This window comes from Schistosoma haematobium, chromosome 3, assembly GCF_000699445.3.
Source record: "Schistosoma haematobium chromosome 3, whole genome shotgun sequence".
In the NCBI taxonomy this organism is placed as follows: domain Eukaryota; kingdom Metazoa; phylum Platyhelminthes; class Trematoda; order Strigeidida; family Schistosomatidae; genus Schistosoma; species Schistosoma haematobium.
Genome location: NC_067198.1, coordinates 12887680 through 12912725, shown reverse-complemented (window position 1 = coordinate 12912725; position 25046 = coordinate 12887680). Strand labels below are relative to the sequence as shown.

At 31.9% G+C, this 25046-nt stretch overlaps 1 protein-coding gene across 1 annotated transcript in view; it reads left to right on the top strand.

The window, feature by feature from the left end:
- XRCC1 (DNA repair protein xrcc1) overlaps positions 1-25046 on the top strand; it is a 61245-nt gene that overhangs the window by 19394 nt on the left and 16805 nt on the right. The window contains exon 12 of the mRNA XM_035733347.2: positions 6185-6370. Coding sequence (XP_035587272.1) covers positions 6185-6370 — 186 coding nt within the window. The remainder of the gene's footprint in view (positions 1-6184; positions 6371-25046) is intronic.

Here is a 25046-nt window from a genome sequence, read left to right as displayed (position 1 = left end):
GATTGGCTCAGTAAAGAGTTCTCTTTTCGGTGAATTCATTTTCACAGTTGTACAACCATATATATATTTTTTCAGGATGATAATAATTACAATAATAGTGATAATAAAATTCTGTTAAACATAGACCTTCTACCCCCAACTGATTTATTTTTGTCTTTATGATCCTCCTGACTACATTTCATCTCAATTTCAACATCTTATCTTATCATGCTGAGCCATCCTTTCCCAATTGTAATTTCTTTATATATTTTCATGATGAATATTTAAGCCCCTGGCTAAAAAATTTTTATACCTTTGTTTTTTATACCTCACTGTTACCATGTTTTACAGTTGATCATCACTATTACTGTAATTATTGTAATTGTTATCATTCTGAAAAATAAGTATACATATTTGCGATTGTACAACTATGAAAATGAATTCACCGAAAAGAGAACTCTTCGCTTAACCAACCTTTCTTATTTTAATAGTAAAATAAATTAATAGGTACGAAAAGGCTTTTTTCATTAACCTCCACTGCTGTGATCACTTTCACTATTTATAGTATAAACTATGTACACTGATTTTTAATGATTCATACTATTATGTCTAGTTGTAAGTTGTTGATGAGACATCATGAGATTTAATGAATTCATGTTATTTTGCTACGTTGATTGTTCTGGTTTTACTCAAATTTATCGATGGGAAAAATTGTATTTATAAAAGCAATTTATAACTAAAATTATGAAATGTCATCCAGTTAAATGTTGAAAACAGAAAACATCTAAGCTGTACGAGAATAACAAATAAGAACTTTCGTCTAAATTTGAACGAATAGTTTCACAATATTTGGACGTCGAGTTAATGTGAGTCATTAAAGAGGAAGAATGTATTTGTAAAATCTCAGCGAAAGAATTTGAAGTAAATCCAAAGTTTTGCCTGGCAATCTGGTCCAAGCTTTTTCAAGAAAAATATAATCAAACAACAAAATTATCGAATAACGTTTTAATATTGGTGACTTCGGCAAAACGTAATACATTCGCAGTTGCTTGCTAATTGATTATTTTGAAGGATTTTGAAATGTCAACATTGTTTCCATTATCTAACAGAAAACTGATTTAACTCCTGTAGAATATACCCAGGAATGTGTGATAACGAGACATAAAGTATGCGCATGTGTTTTTAATAATAAATATTATCATTTCTAGGTGGTAAATGGATGAAGTGAATTGGCGAAATTAAAGAATTGAAGTTTTCATTTCTTAAAATTATTTCGAGAAAATGCATTAGTTACATTCATCTCCTCATGTGAAACCCAACCGCTTAATGAAACACTTAAAGTTCAGTTTATTCCCCGACTACTTTACGATTGTGAAACATCACTGAATTTAGACATTTAATGTTATATTTAAAACATGTTTGTGTGTATTCTGGGACCAGAAAATGAGTTATGTTAAATTGTAATTTTTAACTTTAGAGGCTTGGTCCATGTATAAAAATATGAACAAATGCTAGCTAAATTGATAAGTTGTTGTGTAATATACCTCAGCATAATATGATCCTAACTGAAGCCAAGCTTCAAGAAAGGTTTAACGTTTACTTACAAATGCATTTAAGTAGTCAGATTAGCATAACAGAAAATTTACTTTGTGGCTTTTATCAGCTCGACTTTTTTACATCACACTATTCCAAAAATGATCTTCAGGGGGTAACTGTTAATGTATTTTTCCCAGTATTGGTGGCAGCTCGTTTTCATAATGCTGATCACATGAGGTTTGTTCACTAGAGCTGAATAGCTACTTCATTTTCCATTTGAATCAATATATATATGGTTTCAAATAAACCCCACCACAATGTATTGTTTCGTATTAAGAAACCCTTCTAATCTTTTTCGCCTATAATGAAAAGTTTGATGTGATAAATATTTTATTGTAAGATGAGTTGTTTTACATTATCAAATACTTTTACTTCTAAAATTCATAGAAATTATCCTTCTCGTAAAATCTTTTTCTATATATCACACGTAGTGTAATTAAGTTAAATGATCAAATCTTCAGAAAATTTTTCACTTAAAAAGTTACAATTCCAAACAGTAATTTAAATAAATGATGTTACATATAGTATTATTTTTTGAACCGTTAACACTTAACTTCCAGTTTGTATTACATAAGGTAGTTCTGACATATATTATAATTTATTTTAGTTAACTTGTGTCTACTTTTTATCGTATACTGTGAATAAAACATAAAGTTCCAAACGTTTGAAAATAGAAACTTACCTAATACATTTTTCTTACAATATGAAAATGACTCTAACCAAGTTTCACTTCCTATTTATGGTAAATAGATATTTATGCCACCACTCATTACAAGTAAATTACTGTCATCCTAAAACTGGTTGATTAGAAAACGTTTTTGAGATTTGTTATTTACCAGAGCTTCTCTCCTGAATTTATTCCAATGATGTCGCACAACCTATAAAATCAAATAAAAATTCATGACTAATTGTGTTGAATCCCAGGTGTGTTTCTAATAAGGGACTTAAGTCAGTATAAAAACTATTGACTATTGAAGAACACTAAATTTTTATTACAAATTGACTAAGTTTAACAATGTAGTCCATTAAATGCTGATTAATAGTTTAAGTCTAACGTGATCCTCGACTTAGGAGTTCTAGATTCTGTCCCTGGCCAGGTTATAAGTTCACACGTCATACCGTGATGTTAAGTAACTCCACACTAAAAGTCACCGTTTACAATCTCAAAAATATTGTATTTTCTTGGAATACACGATTATGTTTTATTTTTAACGAAATTTATAACTTGAAGATATTTGACATCTCATTGATATCATATTGTGAATCATTGAAAACCTGGAAAATACTGAATAGCTATTTCATTCAGTTGTAAAAACTTTTTATCCCTTATCTTAAATCAAACTCCATCATCTTGAAGCCTCAGGGTGGACACGATACGGTAAACCACTTAGTTGTGATCCAATAATCTAGAATTAAAATTTCAAATTTTTTCCACCTAAAACTGTTTGATTAACCAATTGCTAAAGTCCACTGTTCATAACTTCCGACTAACAATTTTAGAAATTCACACATGTAGGTCTTTTATTCGTTGGCACATAGAAACTATTCAATTAAGTAACTTCTGCGAAAAAACTCATTTTTTGGTTTATTTAACTTAGCTAAATATAAGTGGAAATACTTGTGAATAAATTTTTAAAGCCAACTGGTGAGTTGAATAATTTTTAGCTTTATTTTCCTTGAACTACTCAAAAATTGAGATTTCGTTTCTTTTCTGATTCATAATTATCGTCTTTTCATTGTTTATTCTAATTGATAATACCTAATATGTGACTTAGATTGTCACAAGTATGAACCAAAACGATTTTAATTATACATTTATGAGTTAGTGGAATTTCTTGATTGCCAAGGGGAAACATCTATTACATTTCATTCCTATCCCTCTCTTGTCTGTTTTATTTTCTTTAGTCAAATGGTAATATTACCAAGATATTTAAAAATAGTGAAAAAATGAGTATTTAGTATTTATTTCAACAAGTTAGCAGCATCCTACCTTGTCTATATCTTTCTACCAGTTTGTCTGTACGGTTTTATCTCCATTGTATAAAATCGACCAAAATAAGTCCAAGTTATAGTTTCACATCACAGGCTGATTTTGTTTAAATAACCATTTCAAAAAGTGGAAAACATATCGATCAGCTGTTTCATCTACCAGCAAACGAACGAAAAATCTTCAAGCTTCATAACAAACTGTCAATTTTCAAATCATTATGTTGACTTTCTACAGTTTATATTTACTGAATTGAATAAAGTTAGAAATTTTTGTAATATGTAAAATTCATGATTGTTTCTTTTTTCTCTTAACTCGGTTTATTACAAGTAATACTGCAAATATCATCATATTCATGAATTGTTCTGTATGTAGAATTCTGAAAGGAATTGTTTATTTCATTAACTAGAATATTGTAAACAAAATCTACATTGAAAACTATATCATATTATGGCTCCATGTAAAAAAATATAACTGTGCTTTATGTTTATTTTATATTTCATTCTGCATATGATCATTATAAGATCTTAAAAACGCACATTTATTCATATTATTAGTATTACTATAAACATTTTCAATAGTGTAATACTTGATAAGTTTATGTACTTGTTATGCACTGACAAGAGTTAGCAAGTCAGATAAATATATTTAACTAAATAAATCTAAGGAAAAAATTCCCATCATGTTATTTAGTACTTAACCCCATCTACGATTTCTTATCTGATTCACGTTATTCGATATATTACATAATCCTTGACCAAATGTTTATTTTGATTTGTAATTATATTGCTATCTCTCGCATTCCTGTGTTACCCTTATTTATTCTGATCATTAATCTTACAATTTTATTTAGCATATAAACCTATTCATATTTTCAAGGTTGAAATCACAAGGTGATTTGAGCTAGACCATCGTTAAAAACCTGGAAACACTAGACAGTCGTTTCGTCCTAATATGTAACTTCTCTCAGCAGCGCTCACTAACAATCTTATTTAATTTTGCAAACAACCCTAAATTCACATGGTATAATTTTCAATGATATATTTACCTTAAACCTGACCACTTGTTGTATTACTAACATAACTATAGGACCTGAAAAGAAGCGATTGGAAAGAACATTCGTTCATATATCTGTGTTTCGAATGAATCTACTTTTTTGATCGATTTCTCTTTGTCACACACACCAATACTAATAAAAGTTACATCATGTTGTAGAAATTTTTTAAAGTCGGTTTTCATTAAGAACTATTGAACATCACTGGATAATTAGATAGTCTTTTCCCCTATTGAGGAAATCCAAGCTGAGACTAAACAAAGCAGTTCAGTGCCTACCATTTTTCGAAACAGTCCCCCAACTGACTTAAGTCAACAATAAAAAATATTTTACAAATTATAGATTTAATCGTTAGTTTACTTTTCAAGCACAAATGAATATTGTATTTGCAATAAACCTCAAAGATTCACATCATCAACATTTCAGTTTACACTAGATTCCATCTATGTAACTTAGAAGTAACTGACTTGTCTTTGAGTTATTCTATTTCCCGTAAATGAGCTAGCGTTAATATTTTTCTGGGTATACTAAAGTGGATAATGCAACGCGGTTCTAACGTTCAATCGAATAATAAAAAGTTGATTAACCAGTAAACATGGTTTGATGAATCTTGAGTCGAAATGTCTTATAGATATTTTTAAGCAGAGATGGATGGTGACAAACAGTGAAATCCAGGATGCACGTTTCTTCCTACATGGGACTCGTCATCTGTATGAGCTTAAATGCCAGTACATATAAAATCGTACAAACAACTTACGCTTCACAAGTTCTCATATATATCAGAGATCCGTAATTCGGTTTGTTTTAGTGGTTAGGTTTCAAACAACCACTTTATTTTTTTCTATAGGAAGTAATGACCAATTGACTATTTTGAATCAACATTAAGGTTATTTGGTGTGATATCACTGCAGATTACTTGGTCTATTCCGCCAATTCTCAGTAAATTCCCTAAAAAAAATACACAGTTTCAGCAATATGAAGGTTGTAGAGATTGATGAATTCTGTTAAATTCATGAATCAGTACAATTTCATATTGATAAGTATCATGTGTTCACTGGTGACCGATTTCATAAGGAAATTATCAGAGTCCTATTTATAAGCTGTCATTAGTAAAGCTCAACGGTGTCGGGTGTAAGTAAAGTACTCACTAAAGACAATCGAAGATGGTTGCACAATATCGCGAATTGATTGAAATTATACTTGTATACCATCGAATAGGGCCTCAGTGGTCTAGATGCTTAGCGTTCGTTCACGAGACTGAAACTCTCGTCTTCGATCCTTCCTAATGGAGTTGTGGATGCGCGCTTCTGAGGAGTGTCATAGATGTAACAGCTGTTCAAAACTTCCAGGTTTCTAATAATTGTCTAACGCAGATTGGTCGATCATCTCAACAAAATGCAGTTTTGCTAAATGGATTTGATAATAACGCTTAGTCATCACTGAACATTTTCCGGTAACGTTTATCCAATGTGAGTTTAGAACAGTTTTCCCATCAGTATCTTTTGTATTTGTCTTTTTTTATGTTTAACGAATAATCCTCTCCGTCTTGTTTTTTTCATTTCCTATAGAGTCATGACATCGAGTCGTAATCAGTTGTCGGTCGTTCATGAAGATGAGGATGAGGAAACTATTAAAGAATCACTTATGAACAGTCTTCCCGATATATTTATGAATAAACACTTCTTTATTCATAACAAATCAATTCCTGATGACGAGGAATCTTTAATTAAACGATTAATTGTTGCGTTTGCTGGGTAAGTGCTTTTAGAATATATATATATATATATATATATATATATATAACTCACGTTATATAGTCATGAGTACTTCGTATCAAATGACGCTCCTTTGATGTGTAATCTTAATTTTTCAGTTCAATTGAAATATTAATATTCATCAAATGTAACTGTATAAAGTTCCTACATTCAATAGTTTTTACCATTAGATTGTGTTTATGAATAGTGGTTTATTGACTGAGGTATGTGAATACCCTGGCGCTAATTCTGATATAATATGCTTTATATATATTAATATATCAATGTATCAACGATTAGCCGGTTACAACTTGGCCCTTATTATTATCACGTCCTTATATAAAGGGTTTGACCGTAGTATATAAGCTAACTTCCATCTGATTTAATGCAACTTCTGTCAGCCGAGTCAGACCCTGTGTACCATGTGTGAAACTTTACTCCTGTTGTGTAAAAGCCCAGGTTAATCCATGATTGGCAATAATTACCACTACTTAGTGATTTAATTAGGATTAAAGGATCAGACAAATATTATGACATTGGTCACTACTCACTGGTCAAGCAATATCACTAAGCCTCCTATAAAAAGTATAACTCAAAGCCCATTGTACAGATGTTCACGTAGATAAAGTTGTATTACATTTACATCGTTGCCATAGATTTCTTTTTACTGTATCATTAGGTTGTTTAAAAGCAAATGGAGCGATTTATCTAAAATTATTTCTACACCTAAACAAGATACCAAGAAACTAAAGACTATACAATTTAGTATATTGATGTTCCATACTTGTAGATTGAGTGGTGTCGAAAGCATCTGACATCAAACTGATACATAATGATACACTTTATCTTTTAAGTATCTGCATAACTTTTTACATGACTGTTAATCTCCGTTCCGTTTCTGACTCGGTGATGTAATTATTTTTACAAAGTGTTCTACTCATCATCTGATTTCATTATAATCACATTGCATAAATATTTATGTCTACTGTCTGCAATGTTACCTGGAATAGAATGATGAGTAAAGGTTTAACGTACTAATAGCCGTGAACTAACCGATCAAAATTAAGGTAACTCTTCATGTCTTTTACGCGATGTTTGAATTATGGTGATAGATAACTTGTTATTATTAACTAAATAAAAATCGATAATAATTGATTTTTAAAATGCTCAAAACCAATATTATCCAACCAGATATGAATTCAAGATGGTGCTTCAGCTAAATGATAAAGCATACCTGTTCTTAAGGAAGATTATGGGTTAAAATGCTTAGTGTGATTCAATGCATAGTCAAGAGTGTTTAATGAACATAGATAATATTCTCCCTTTTTAACTCTCTCTAAATCCCAACCCTAAGTTTCTTAAATTTGTAAACAAAAGGGTAGCAAAGCATTTCTTTATAACTGATGTCAGTTGGTAACGAAAGCCTCAACCCTAATCTCTAAGTCCAATTGAAAACTCCAACCTTATTCTTAATACCTAACCCTAACCTAATTACATTACAACCAATGTCATATGGTGACATAAACTTCATTAGGTGATAAGCCTACCTCAGAATACCAGTGCTATTCCTAATATGTATGTATTTATGTAAACTTGACCTTTTTCACTTACTGTAAAGAATAATTTATCTAAGTCAAGCTGTTGTTCTACTGTTTTTTATTGTTAATTATCTTATAAAGGTTTAGCGCTTCCTGATTGTCTGATTAGCCTTTCAAGGTCACCAGTGCATTATACCTTTGCCAAATGATGACTACCAAAAAACTCATCTTTCTTCTTGCTCAGACTTAAATATTCTACAACTTATAACATTTGTTTTACAGTTCATAAACAAAACTTACTGAGCTATTTTTTAATAACGGAACTAGTCTAGTAGTGAAATCATTTTTAAAAAATTATTTTTCATCACCGTTCTCTTCCAATTCTGAATCTAATTAATCATTTTTTCTTAAGTTTTGCTCTTAGTACTTATGTATTAAGCTGTAAAAATTCCGTGACATAGGTTTCATACCAGTTAATACTTACCATTAGCCGTGTCTAACAATAACTTTTGTGTAACCGATATATCTTCAAATCTTAATCATTCAATCAATTAGTGATAGATTTTGTTCTATTTATTTATTTAAACAAATAAACATTAGTACAAGAGGGCACCAAATATGCGCCACAATTCATTTGGTTTGTATAAGGGCTGGAATACTGCCCGTGTGCCCAGACCAAAGCAGGTGGTTTTCTTGAGGGCCACTCCTCGAGTTTTTGGCCTAGAGGTCCACAAGGCAGTGGCGCAACATTAGGAGATGCAGTCTCATGGTGGTCAGTGACCAACAATTGGTTTATACACCATTTCTTCTCCCAGGGACCTGGAATTCATGTACACCATTGGTTTGAAATGATGGTTTTCCAACTCACCTACGTGGATTCTCCATATTTACCAACTCGGTTTTCACGCCAAACATTCTCTTTTCGTCCTCTGAATTTCGTAACAAAACCCCTTCCCTGAGAAGGCAGTGAGCAGGGATTCTCTGACAATCGCTATATACGCGTGACCATTTGAGAGCATTTCGAGAGGTGAGCTGGGATCTCCCCACCCTCGACCGTACCAGGGCATTTGGAGCCCTTAGATCTTGACATTGAGTTATTCAATTCACAACTGAGTTTCTGTGTGACAGATTCTTTATTTATGTCAGTAGTTAACTATTAACCTATACATTTTCCTTCAGTTTTATTCGTTATACACAAATATGTTTTAGTCTTAGAAGTTTTATGGAGCTATGTTTAATTTGTAGTTTATGTTAGCCTTAGAATAATCTTACTGAAAACTTGTGAGTACTGGATATCTAATTGATCCTAGTATAGGACTCAGTAGTGTGCATTCCAAGACCTTACTAGGGATCAAACCAGTAACATTCAGTTATGTCAAAGAACTCTTAATCATTATAACTACGTCGATGACTTCTAATAATTTAGTTTACTCTATTTTGTACAATTACCTGTAGACTATCAGTAAAGGTCCATAAATATATATTCAAAGCATAATAAATCCTCATCATGAACTGTTTTATTTTCTTAATCAATAAATTTCTTGAATGTTTTCTCTAAACATTCTATAAATTAGTTGTGTTTTTTTTAGAAACCACGCCTTTTGTTTATATTATTTCCTTGTATTCACTGAATAGTTTACAAGTATATTTACTCTGATATGAGAATTACATTTCAGTTAGTGCTCTTATAAGTACTAGTATTATTACTATCCTTATTATCAATGTTATTATTATTAACCGCCTCTTATCTCATTCACTATCTATCACATAACATCTATTGTCCTCTCTTGTTTCCAAATAAATAAATAAATAAATAAAATAACAACAAATGAATGAATCATCGTTCAGTATTCTTTAGTCAATATTATATACCAGATGCATATTTGGGATGTTTTTTTACTCTATTTATCCTTTTATTTTGGTGGTTGTATTCATCTACTGTTTACTCTTCCTTTCAATGTTTCTTCGTTGTTGTTGTTGTTGTTGTTGTCGTTAGTAATTATTTCATATCAATTAATCAATGATTGTTCATTCTATTATAATCTGCCAAAATTTAGATTTGGGTTAAAGATTGTGATGTAAAAGAGCGTTAGTATTTACATGAATTTTTTTTATACATTATATTTCTGTAAATAAATTTGAAAATGTTAGTAATTATAAACAATATTCTATGTGACAGAAAATTAAACTACTTGCAAGAAACCATAGAACCTCAGTATTCAAACTACAACTTGTATGTCAAAAATGTAAGATTATCTACTTACGAGGAGTGTTCATTGTTTTTGATAGTATTGAGTTTTCTAAGCTTAATGCTTTAATTCTGGAGCTTTCATTGTCATTTTGAACAATATCTTCAGCTCCTAAATTTATGTAGATGTAAGCTTTTTAGCTATTCTATAAGTGTTGTATCAGTTCATTTTAATGGTCTTGCCTGTTATTGGCTATGTTTGTCAGTTTTGTCTTCTTCATTTGCCTTTGAATTCACGTTAACTGTATTTGTTGTTAACCCTTTGGTTTTGTGACTGATTGATTGATCTCTTTCGCAAAGGTTCATAAACTGATTGCCAATTATTCTGAACGCTATGCTTTTAGTAATTCTTAGACAATCTTGGAGTTTCCGCAACCCAAAATTTTGGCTTTTCCGGGTCGAATTCATGTCAGTGGTTACCTGCGTGCATTGTTACCAGTAATTGTATAGTCATTCCACCTCATTGCTAGTGCTTGTCCCTTTATGTGTGGGTGAAGGGAGCGCCCTTTTTTCCCCATATGATGTTTCTTGCAACTCGTGCAATTTATTTTGTAACTTATGTTCCTTTACTGTTATGTCGTTTGATTCGCACAGGATGGAATAAATGTTTATTGTCCCCCAGCTGATTATTGGCTCATGACTGTAAAAAATAGTAATTGTTTGATTCCATGGATTGATCTGCACTTTTCTTATTTAAATTAGATATTAAGCCTTTGAAATTATCATATATCCAAGTAGTAATATAATGATAAACGGTAGGCCATCATTGAAAACCTGGAAGCACTGGAAGTCTACCTCGTCCTGATGTGGGACTCCTCAGCAGTGCTCATCCATGACTCTGCACAACGGAATCGTACCCTGGACCTTTGGTCTCTCGCGCAAACATTTAATCTCTAGACCATTGAGCAGGCATCTAACGGTTTTAATGTCTAATTTTAATTAATCCACATTATTGCGTTTTCGGTAAGTAAATCCCTCGCATCCTACACAGTCGAAATCCACTGGTAACGGCTTCTCACTAGAACTCCGAGATTTACCTCTCAAAACTATTCACTAGTGAGAACACAATTTTCAGTATACGGTTGTGAATGTTTGACATTAACACCATTGGATCCCGGTTCAGTTGTCTGAAGGTTAAGTGTTCACGCCCGAGACCGAAGGTCTAGTGTTCGATTCCCGCATGCAGGGTCATAAATTCGCACTTCTGACGAGTGCCATACTATGACAAGATAGCTGTTCAGGGCTTCAGTTTTAGGATCTCAATCAAACTCAACAATCTTCATAAACCCTACACTGACAATAATGGTAAACACCAGAAGTTTCTGCCACACATTAAATTATCAATGGTGTATGTACTTAGAGAGCTATATGCTGCATTGAATTGCGTTTAATGTGTGTGTAAATGTCATCCTGTAGTGCGTTGTTACTTTTTATGAAAATTAAATGATCGCAGTTTTTATACCTCTTCACTGAAATTCAAATTATTACTTAGAAAATTTCCATTTATCGGATACGACAACTTTTATGCTGTTCCACCGCCCTAACCTATCAATGTTTGTAAAAAATATATTAAATGGTTATCAAATGTAAAATGAAAAATTCCAATATCTATTTCATACTGTTCGTAATGGAAATACACTCCAAATGGGAACCATCAAGTAACTGATAATTAGTCATCAAAATTTCTCTTATAACCTCTTTAATTTCTTTGTTGACATTGACAAATCGAGTAATCAGATATCTAAGATTTCTTGATCATCTTAATTTTTTTGCATGAATAATCTCGTGTGGTTTTAGAAATATTTATATATTTAGAGAGAGTAATAAGACCTTACATGTTTCTACAATCGCTCCTAAAAGCATAATATTACATAATCCTACCATCTTAATAGTTATCATTGCACTAATGCCAGACAATTTTTTCACCTATTACCATCTTTCCCTACTTACATCAACATTATCATCATCAACTCAAATTTTGTTATTCAACATTCATAAAACACAACAAATACCTTTTCATGTTTCTTTTATACACACTTTTTTGTGCATGGTGATAAACACTATGGTGTTTTGTAGATGTATTATTGATTTCTTGTTGTCCTGACACAAGTGTCCGTGTTATATTCAATTTAATATTATCAATATTTACCAGTCACATTTTCTTTACCCGTATCATGTGTAATTAAATGTCTACAAACCAATTTTTGGTTCTTTAACATCATGAATTCATCGATTTTGTTGTTTGATACTGAAATATTTTTGTTTTTGTTAACCAGTTGTTTAAATATAGCTCATTTATAAAGAACAGATTTTAAGCCACCTTGTTTCTGTGCATGCGCAGGCCAATAGTGTTAGCGAAATACCACCCAACTACACCATTCAAAAACTAATGTTTTTAAATAATAATACTAATCGCGTTATAAATATACACACATGCCTTCAAACCAATTGTTGGAGTCTCTGGGTAACATGGCTCAGAATCGATCACAATGGCGTAGGTGTATACACTCTGTCTTTCCTTAAACTGTGAGACTAAAATTGCTTTGTCTTTCTTTCTACCAACTAATTCTTTCTTCCTGTGCCATTTCCTTGTCACAATCTTTTGTATATTACTACCAGTGAAGTAACTACTTCTATGAATTGGATGTTCATTTCGTTGTGCTAATAATGTGTGGCAACCTGGACCGGATCATATATGTGCCTGGTCCTACTTTGTAGCCGACTGACTTCAAACTAAACTATAATGCCAAAAGAAAGCAACTGCATTGGTTACCTGAATGGAATTTCCATTCTTCTGGTCCTAAATCTTTAACATTGAACTTTTAAAAGTGATTGATTGTTATTTAAAGCATTGATAATTATTGAATACAAGTTCTATACGTCATTCATTATGCATCAATTAAAAATTAAAACTCTATCAGGCATAATTATTGCTCTACACGTCAGATTACTAATTGATTTCACTGAAAATCTATCATAATAATAAGACATATATGTTTATTGACTTCTTGATTAATTATCAGTGGTCAGTGAAATGTTATTGTAACTTTATCAGTTGATCGTCAGCCTATCGATCTTGTATAAACTATTTGATAGGTACACATACTTGTGAAGTGTACAGAATCTTGTGTCGATGACATCTGATTATATTGTACATTGTTCTCGATTACCGCGATTCAAGAATTGATCGTATTAATTGGTAATATTTCCTTCTTATTAATGTTCTTGTAATTCTTGGTATACCTTAGCACCTCACACACACACACACACACACACATAAATATACGAGAAACTCACGAATCCAACGTAGTGCCATCTTGTTCAGTTGGTAAAAATAATCTTTGAATTGAACTGTTTTCACTATTCTCGTATCTTCTTGTTGAGATTGATTTTTTTTTCTTCTATGAAAAAAATAAACAAAAGTTGTTTATGCATAAAATCACCTGACAATTAGTTATTTTTATGACGACTTTCTTTCTCGCAATTCAAACCAAAATGATCAATAGAGAAGTGATTATAGAAGACTTTATTGTTATTTTGATGGAACAAAATCTTTACAATTATCTTATTCTGAGAAAAAAAACAAACGCACACATATACATCATGAAATCGATTTGTTTTGTCTGCTTAGATACATGTTTTGTTTTATAACACTGCTATGTCATTAAGACAGAGTATATATATATATATATATATATATATATGATTTGTTTTTGTTAAATTTCTCTCGCATTCTTTAGTTAGATTTGTATGTATGTATGTGTGCTAAACACTTATCACATCAACTATTTTGGAATGTATTTATCCAAAATATTCATAGTCATTTTTACTTACTAACTCAATTATGTTGTTAACTGTAATTAAATTGTATAACTCTTTTGTATATAACAGAAATTATTATGTTTACTCTCTGTCTCTTCTCATATGTGATTCTCTTCATGAATACTTTCATCATAAATACATTTTGAATATATAATTTTCTCCGTATAATTTACTACTACTAAATCCGCTCATGGTGTTCATATGACAGCAGTGATTGACTAATTGTGGTATTGAGTATCAATATTTAACTGATGAGTTATTTCTAACTAGATGAAACACACATCCTAGATTCCACTCCCAACCATACGTAAAATATGTTCGAAAACGTGTTGTGTAATTCTATATCGACGTATTTCAATGAAGATCTACATATGACAACAGAGATTAACCAGTGAGTGTCCTGAATATTAACAACGGAAAATCACAAACCATTGGAGTATTCAATAACGATTATTATAACATGTAAATAGTTAGCTGACATATTCTGTCCTATTTTAATTCTTTTCATATGACTCGAACAAGAAGCTATAATTTGGCTTTTAAAAGTCTATCTGGTTCTGAGGTATAAGTCTGGATCTCATTCAACAAACTAGATCGCTAAATTACGAAACCAACTTCCATTTCTCTTCAAATAATTCAGTTAATATCAGGTTATGAGTTTTTAATTGCCTATATTTTAGGACTGTGGTGTTGATAAATGTTTATCTGGAGTTGTTTGATCGCTGCTTCGGTATCTGTAGAGTTTTTCTGTCAACTACATTTTTATCCTACAAGTCACAGTAACTCTGTAATGTTATATTCTTTAATTGAATACTATGATGAATTCCAAGCGTATAAAGTTGACATTTCAATTTAACTCATCAACTATGGACATGCACATAAAATTAATCAAAAGTTTCCCTCTTTTAGTTTAGTAGCTCAAACGCGGATCTTTCATAAAACAATCTGAAAATTCCCGTTCATATCTTTACTTCTCCTTAGGCATTACGTATACTATCTGCATTTTTAGATTCGCCTCAACACTTTGTTTTTTGAATGTACATATATGTAATTTATACATTCTATTCATTAGTACTGATGCTAAATTATTATTTCATCTCATAACAGTCAGTGATCATAATAATGACATTCGTGAATGGCATTTTTTCAATGAGATCCAAATATTTAACCTACTTATATTATCAGCCAGTAGTATTTTGCTTATCGACAAATTTATTACTCGTAACCCGTCTTGTTAATATTTATTTAGTTATTTCATCTCTAATATCTTATGAGTTCGTCAAGTTGGCTGCATAATTATTTATGTATTATTTATGTCTCTAGGCGTTAAGTTATGAATTCTGAACAGATTTCTTTCATACTATAATTTTCCATTCCTTAAATAGCGTATCCCCTGAACAACAATGTGTTTGATGTCTACCATGTTTAGGAAATATATATGCAATTGACATTTATCCATAATTATAAAGAATAACAACATAAAATTGGTTTCTATGGTGAAATTGTTTTTCAATCCACCTTAATACTATCATATTGGTGACTACTATTATAAGTGATAATAGTTGATTGGTTTTCCGCATCATAAATTATGAATTTAAGGTAATATTATGAATCATTTCTATGGCTTTATGTAAGTAGGCAGATAAGATAGGTGGTACCTTTGTCAATGTTTTTATATGAAATACGCTAAAATTGATTTCACTTCAAACTTGGATAGAATCTTACATTCATTATATACTGAGTATTCGCACTTCTTAATGTTCAAAAGACCTTGACCTCAGAATGTTTATGTTAATTTGCTTTTGTATGCTCGCTTTGATTGGACAATTTTTTCCCTTCTTTGTTGTTTATTACTGCTACTGCTAGTCAAATTGATATTTCATCTTCACAAAGTGTTTTATGTAAATTCATGATTTTTCCATCGCTTCTTAGCACATTCAACATGCCGTTTGTATTGATTCGTGTTCATTCACGTATAAGCAATGTCTGCAATATTTTGTTTTCCAAAGTTAAATAACTTAAGTGTTGATATCGATGCAGTAGAACACTTAGGTGATTGCGTTATCAATCTTTTATAATATATGAAGTGTTAAAATTCAAAAACCCTCTTTATGCTGCCCTGTTAATTCAAGTAACAGATGTGAAACGATCATTTTCAGATGACAGACATACCTTCCTATAGTGTGTGATTTTTGGTATAGAGTTATTTTCTATTGAAAGTCACTCACAGACGATTTAGTGGCCTCGCAGCCAGCGCGCTACACTTAGACCATTAACCTGTCATTCGCTAAGGATTCGTATTTGCAATTTCAGTCAGTTACCGATACTGAATGGTGATCGGCTATTCATATCGATTACATATGCAATATTTGCCCTCAGTGTAAAGAATTTCTGCAGATTTTTTTAGTTTTATAGTGTACCTCACGAACCGACCTTAATTAAAACATCCACTGAAAAGCGGGAAGCACTGAACAGTTATTTCGTCCACGTATAAGACTCCAGCACCGACCATCAAACTTATGACCATTAAGTCTTAGTGATTTTAATTGCCAGAGTAGGATCATGGATGAATACCATACTGGAATGAAATAGCTGTCTAAACCTTCCTAGTTCTCATTGGTTGTCTGATTAAGGTTATTTTGTGATGTTAAACAATGAAAATATCTACTCGATTAAAAAATGTTTGGGCAAAATGGTTTAAGCAGATTAAACCAGTATATTGTCATTCAATTAAATATATTTAAAACATCTACATCTACATAGATAAAATATGGTAAATAAAGTCTACAAAACACTTATGTTTTATGTATACACAAAAACTAACCTATTTTCAAATTATTTCTCCCATAGATTATGGATAGTAATATAGTTCTTTTTAGTATAAAGTAGGAATTGTCGTATGTTTGTGATTATTGAGTAACTATAAACAAAAAGATAGTGATAAATAATGTGTTAAAGGAAACAGATTAGGATTATATACAAATTCCATAAAAACAACTATTTGGTCAATACTCAATAAAAACACACATACTAATCCACTGAACAATATTTTTCTTTTCTCATCCTTGTCTATAACACCATATTTTTTCCTAATCATTATTGATACTTTCGCTTTTAATATTTTATATGAAAATGGTTTGATCTTCACAATGTCAGCTCCAATTTTCTCTCTGGTGTTATTCCTTTCCTTACAGTTTCCATATTGGAATCTACTGTTGGATCTAAGGTCATAAAAGAGTATCCACTGTCCTGTTGTAGAACTTTCTTTTATAGTATGTTATGAGTGATTGGCATACGGTAGTCATACCATATTTCGCGGTACCCCTCCCAGTTTCGAACTATAAAATTCACGAATCATCCCTGTTTGACTCAATGTGAATTTTCTCAAGTGTTACTTATCGTTGAGTGTATTGTTTCTTCATTTTTCTGTTTCTCTAGAAATTGTTTCTAACATTTGCCTTGACCTAGTGTTCAAGAGACCTTGTATGTTTCACGAAAAGACAAGGAGATAAGTGAACATCACGATATACATAATATTGTACAAGGCAACTTAACCGATAAGCATAGCTATTTAGTACGTAGTATTGCTACATTACAATGATCATAACGATATCTGATAGACCTTGCTATCGATACACCTAAACTGTCTTCCTAATCAGTCTCGATAACCCCTCTTGTGGCATCATGCTGTCTTCAGAGACCAATTTAGAACAAATCTTCATATTTCCTGAACCAAGAATCAAAAGTAACACCAGCTGGACCATCAAAATTGAGTTCATGAATGTTATTGATGATTAAATTAGTATGTCTCTTGCAGCTCACTGGATATCGGGTTTTGCTGGGATAAACACATCCTCATGCGAGCTTCCATGATCTTTATTTATGCGTGTTTAAATCGTTTCTCCCGGCATGCCTAACAGGACTCTAATTGTTCAACAGGAAATGTTCATTGTGATTTCGCTGTCTCCAGTTGATAACTCTCGCTACCGATACGCGTAAATTGCCTTCTTAAGTGATTCAGATAACTCCAACTGCTTCTACACGTTAACTGAAGCACTAGAGAGAAGGCATGAATTACTAGTAAAAGCTTTACTCCAAGGTTAGTTTATGTAAAGAAAAACTAGGGTACTTATAGAGTTATACACGACCCTGGCCTTTCAGAAATTTCTGGGATTATAATAAATATAGTAGCTGTATAGGCAAACATTCAATTAAGTTTGTGACACGTAATTCTGCATTTTCTAGATGTTTTTGCAGAGATTTTATCTAACGTTGTTTACATAAAACTTTCCTTGGCGTTTTTGAGACTCTGGAAACTTTGAAGAGGGAAATTTTAAGACTTCAATGATGTCAAGCTGTGCGAATTTACAATAATGCTTGTTGTTATGAAAACTTCATCCGTTCATAATAATACTGATTTCACTCAGTCCTAGCAATTAGTGAGTCACTTCAGAACATGTCCCAATCCATATAATCATGTTGTTGATAATACTTAGTAATCCTATCCTATTCTTGTTCTCTGTATCACTGAAAATGACTTCAAATGACTGTCAAAATGAAACTCTTCCTCAAGTATGAATAACTCTATAATAAAACGAGCTTCACTTATCATAAGATGTATATCAAATCATTCGTTTGTCTATCTATGCTTAGTTTATACGATTCATAGTTTAATGTTCACATCGAAACAAAGAAAAAAAAGAACGTGTACTATATATGCATATATTTGTCCTTGTTATGACCTTGGATGTCTTGTTTTGCTACCACGCGACCTATCGACCAATCCGGATACGACTTATACGGATCTTTACACTAGGCCAGCCAATGACGTTCAACCGGTGCGGACAGTCTAGCGTCCTTACTGGTCCTATGTCCTCCGAGCCCTTCCACTTGAGTCCAGAACACAATACCAGCTTCGAATCAGAGCAGATCGTTTATTTCAAACATACTCGGTTTATATATAAACCAGACAGACCACAACGCACCATAAATTAGAAAATAACATGTGTACACAAATAAGCCAAAAAGTGGCTGTGAACGAGGGGAACAGTGAATATTAGACTGAGCATAGCTTAAGAATCGTAAATCGTACAATAATAAAATATAGGTCAAAATAAAGCTTATAATAAGAGGAATATAAATATACGTAATGTAATTGTTGAATAATTATACAATAAGAATATTTATAGAATATTAGTCCATTAATAGTCCTCGGAAGTTACCTGTAATTTAATCTCCACTCGGATATAACAGTCCTATTGAAAAGACAGATAAGTGGGAAGGAAATTCTTTCTACAATAAAACAAGTCACTAACTTCCTCTCTTTTTTTCCCCAAAGTTTTAATTGAACATTTGGATATGGGAACTGTAAATATTATTGTTTTTTTTTTTAACTCTTCCTAGTACGACTACTGTTACTACAACAATTTTTGATGAGTCATTCTCATGGAAATTATTGCTCATTTTTGGCATTTTTAATTTTTTTTTCTCATTTCTTTTTTTGACTTTTCTCATCTTTGTATTTTACTCCAATCTATTTCTATGTTAAAATAAATGATACTATTTACTATCACGATTAATTTCTTTCTTTTTTTTATAGAAGAGAATAATAATGACTAAGCACATTTATATGTAAATAATAAGTCTAAAAATTCTACCGCTTTTATTTTGATCTTAGTTACTTACTATATGAGAGTAGCCTGTACACACATATATTTACTGGAATAATATATGAAGTGAATTATTTTTTTAAATTTGTTATCTTTAGTGTTTCTTTTCCCTGTTTTTTTTCTCTCTCTCTCTCTTCATTTATATTCAATGAACAACTATCTGCTAATAATTTAATTCAGTCACAATATATGTTCATTGTCTGAAATTTAAACATATGCTGTTTTTATTACTACTTTTATTAGTATATTTGATTGAATTTTGAAAAAAAAGAGATGATAAGTACAATTTTGGGATGATTGTCCAAATTTCAGTGTTTCTATTATAATTGAATGATAATATTAGGACTTCTAAATAATAATTTTCTTTATTATATTGAGAAAGAATATTTGTTTAATGATGAGTAACTTGTTTGCTTATGTATAATATTCGAACATTATATATATATTCTCTTGTCTATAACAATGAGTATTATCTTACAACAGTTTATAGTGTATTTCTTTACAGCTCTAAAAGTTTCAATCAGTCAGTCGTACGTACGTACATCAGTTTGAGTTGTCATACCACATTAGCACCGAGATACAATTGTCGATTCAAATCCCATAGTGGTAGAGGTAGTAAAAGTATAACCAGTAATCAGAAACATTGGGGTTTGAAGATATCATTCAAGGAGTATAACACTTACGCCTGTTACTCCTCGTGAAGGAGCATAGGCCGCTCACCAGCATTCGCCATCCAACCCTGTCCTGGGCAATCCTTTCCATATCCTTCCAGTTGTTATTCATCTTTTTCATATCTGCTTCTACTTCCCGACGTAATGTGTTCTTTGGCCTTCCTCTTTTACGCTTCCCTTCAGGATTCCAAGTTAGGGCTTGTCTCGTGATGCAGTTTGACGATTTACGTAATGTATGTCCTATCCATTTCCATCGTCTTTTCCTAATTTCTTCAGCTGGAAGCTGGTTCGGCCTCTCCCACAGAAGGCTGTTGCTGATGGTATCCGGCCAATGGATGTTGAGTATCTTGCGTAGACAGCTATTTATAAATACTTGTACCTTCTTGATGATGGTTGTTGTAGTTCTCCAAGTTTCAGCTCCGTACAGTAAAACTGACTGCCTTGACGTTGGTATTGAAGATTCTGACTTTGATATTGGTTGAAAGTTGTTTTGAATTCCATATGTTCTTCGATTGTAGGAATGCGGCCCTTGCATTGCCAATCCTTGCCTTTACGTCTGCATCTGAACCTCCTTTTTCATCGATTATGCTTCCCAGGTATGTGAAGGATTCCGTATTTTCCTGAGTTTCTCCATCAAGAGTGATTGGATTGGTGTTCTCCGTTTTGAATTTGAGGACCTTGGTTTTCCCCTTGTGTATGTTGAGGCCTACTGATGCAGAGACTGCTGCTACACTGGCTGTCTTTATCTGCATTTGTTCGTGTGTATGCGATAGGAAAGGAGTATAATACAGTGAAATAAATTTGGAAAAAGAAAAAAAGGGATATGGAGAATTCAAAAGATTAGAATTTGAAAAAACACAATGAGTGGATGCACCTGCTCTGAAAGTTTACAACGTAGCTTGTTGTTATTTGATTAGAATTTTATCTTTGATACATTTCTCATGTATGGGCGAAAACCTCCAACTAAGTAATTGTTGGGATATTCAGGAAAATATCCCAAAAATTATCCTGTTAAGCCTAATGCTATCCTTGGACATGGAATGGTATCATCTTATTGGTCAATATTTATTTAATGTGTCATTTTCCTACTGGCCATCATTGTACAATGTTATTTTCTATTTTATGGTACGTTGTGGTTTGCTTGGCTGGTATATAAACAAAGTATGTTTGAAATATAATGATTCATATATCCGAGGCTGTGACTTGTGTTCTGGACTCATCTGGCTGGGCTAGACAGGGAAGCGAGACCAATCAGAACCCTAGGTCGTTCTACGTGTTTGCGCGTCTTTGGTCCGATCAATAATTCGCTACCCTTAATCAGCAGCAAATATTTTTCACGTTATAACAGTAATACTGAAGTTAGTTACTGAAAATAGATGGAACGCTCATCGACTGCGGTAGTAAGACATTTGTGCTACATATTTTCAGTTTCTGTTCTACATTGACAAGCAATACAGTCTAACAAGTGAGGTATATCAACTTCAATCGATACATATTCTTATGCTTACTAAACTAACAACTGAATTTTTGTATATGTTTTTATTCTTGTATGAATAATCTCTAAATAGTCTCTTAGTACTGTGGTACTTTATTTCTAACTACTTAATAGGTTGAAAGCTGCAGATTTAGGTTTTATGTTTCTTGTTTTATACTCACAATCAAAGTTTATTTGATTGAAACTTTGAATAAATGGTTGCTATCTTTGTAGATGTTAATCATTGACTTGTTGATTGACTTCATTTTTATGTACAATATAGTTGCTGATATAAATTAATTGGTAATATCATCAATAAACACAATACTTTTATTAACTCAATTTTGCAAGCTGTATTTTCCAACTAGTTTTACCATTAAAATTTCACCTTAATGACTCCGAAAAGGAAGGTTGGGATCCACATTATTGATGAGAATTTCTTTCATCTAAGCACATCATCATAGGTTCTGGATTACATACTGATTCAATTAGAAAATAGAACACTGCATACATAACTATATTTATCTTAAGATTAGACTCGTGACTTAATCTTTTGTAAAAATTTCACTTGGTTTTCTAGTGTTATATGTACGAAATTAACCATCATTATTCATGTCCTGAATAGCTTATTTTCTTTCAGGTCATATTAGAAATTATAATCTATCCCATCATACATTTATCACGTTTATTTACCATTAATTTTAAGTTAATACAGACACTTTTTTCGTAGTTATCTCTTCTCTCTCTCTATCCCGTTGTTTTCTAATGTTTCGGTTCTGTTTTATTTAATGAGTATACTTTAACCTGATCATGTCGTATTTAAATAATCAAAATGGTTTGATATTACAATTATCTTCCTTTTATATAATATTTTTGTAAGTCGGTCCTACTTTCCCTTCATAAGTGTAAAATGAAAGATGGTGATTTTCTCAAGAATCGCCTATTTCATAATTAACATCATGGACTGATCTTAGTTGAACAACCTTTGAAGACCGGGAAGCATTGTACATCTGTTTCGTCTCAGAATGGGATTCTTCATCAGTTCACGTTCACAAACCCGCCATCAAGGATTGAACTCACGATTTTCGGTCTCATACTCGAAATCTCATACTTTTGACCACTGAGTCGGCAACCTATTAAATTGAAAATCTTCTCATGAACTCGTAAAGTAATTGCTAATTTTTGAGTAAAACACTCTGTCATGATCTAAACTTATTAAAAAAACGTTCAAAAAGTATTGACCACCCTCATTGTAAATATTTTACAGCCTACTTAGTATTAGGAATCTTTAACCGTTGACCGATATCATCCACCCCAAATACATTATCCTTAAGTTACTTGTACTCCAGAATACATTTTTCCGATCTCCTATCCTAGTTAACATACTACTGAACCTACTATTTATGCAAAGTTACATTGTTAGGCGTTGTATTTAGTAGTGTAGTTTACTGAAAATTATCTGATTTGTATTATCTGTTGTAAATCAACTGTGTTAGTTCTCATTATTGTATTATTTTATTATCGTTCTCTGTTGATGTACTTTATTCTCTTTTTATAAATGAAACTTGTTAGATTAACAATTTTTATTTTCTTATATTTTGCATACCTCTGTGTGAATGTGAAAATTTTTGTTTGTATTACTTACAAGACGTTAAATATTCTAGGAGTTCATTTTTGTTATGAAATTGTTCTAGATCGATGCAGATTAATCAGTGGTTTTCATCGTGATTTGTAATGCTAGTTAAAAAATACCCTAAGAACACTGTTTTGCTAGCTATTTCTTCTTAGTTTAAAACATTTCAACAGTTCTGGTAAACGACCACATATACAATAAAATTCATAACTTTTCGGTCTTGAGGTGGAAAAAATAACGGGCCACTTTCTCCATGTCCATCAATTTGTGATGAATTTTGATTCTCATTCAATGTCATCGATGAGTTCCCGTCTTATTCTTGACTTGATTGACTTCATATCTAAGTGCTTTGCGCATAAATTTCTCACAATCCATCATAAATTTAGTCATTACCATCTGTGTGGTTACTACATATTAAGGTGGCTTTTTGGAGTATTTGTTTTATTTCAAAGTAAATCTTGTTCGCGAACCTTTAGAAATCAAAAAGCACCCAGGTTTGATGCTCGCCACTCACAATTTAACACTAACTCGATCATTTTACGTACTGGAAATAAAACCCCTGATGTAGTCCCTCCTCTGTGAATTTGGCAAAAATCGTAAATGAATAATGATTAGGTTACCATGGTTACAATATAAGAGGCTAGGTAAAAAGATATCAAACAAAAATTTTATTTTTTCCTAAGCACAATAGTAGCTAACTTGCATCATGTCACCATTGTGTATTAATAGTAATACGTCAATTATCAATTGCAGAAATAAATCAGTTGTAAACAATTTCAATTACTTTCAATTTTTGTATCTTTACAATGTTACCTCTTTTTTGCAGACGACGTGACATATTGCGGTTTAGGCACGCATAGACACAACTAAAAATCAGTTCACACGTATAAAAGAAATATAAATGAAATAGGACCCAAGCCATCTTCTCATATTATTAAATAGAGAGCGGACCATTGACTTGGTGGTTGCACTGTTCAAATTTCAGTCCCACATTCGAACCCCCCATCATACCTACTTCAATCTGGACAACCGGATATTAATACTAGCCCTCACACTCATAAAGTGTAGCTCAAAGCTAAGTATTCATATCTCTACCAGTTAGATGAGTTAAAATACTACAGTAAATTAGTCTCAGGTAGCATGTTACTGTTAATTTATAAATATTTGCCAAATTATTTTATAGTCTACTATTTTTCAGAAAAAACTTCATTCATTACAACGAAGATTGTTGAATGACAGTTTTCCTTGTTTCAGTTATTGTTGTTTCTGTTTCTGTTGTCACAACAACCGTAGTGCATTTCAATATCAAGTAATAATACCTTCACTAATATTATTTATGTGAAGTGCTATCAATATATATAATTTCCAGACAGTATCATGACCTTCCTGCCACAGAACAACGGGAATATATGTGTGACTTTATAAATCTGTACTGAAAATAACTAATGATAGGATATTATCCTTGCTGTCTAACATAGTGATTATCTTATATTATCAGATAATATGAGACATCATTTTGCCTTTTTAATTTTTTTCATACTACTATCAAGATGTTGGTCTGAAAATTCGTATCGAAACATTCACAAACACACACACACCAGTGGACGCTAATCGATTTAGT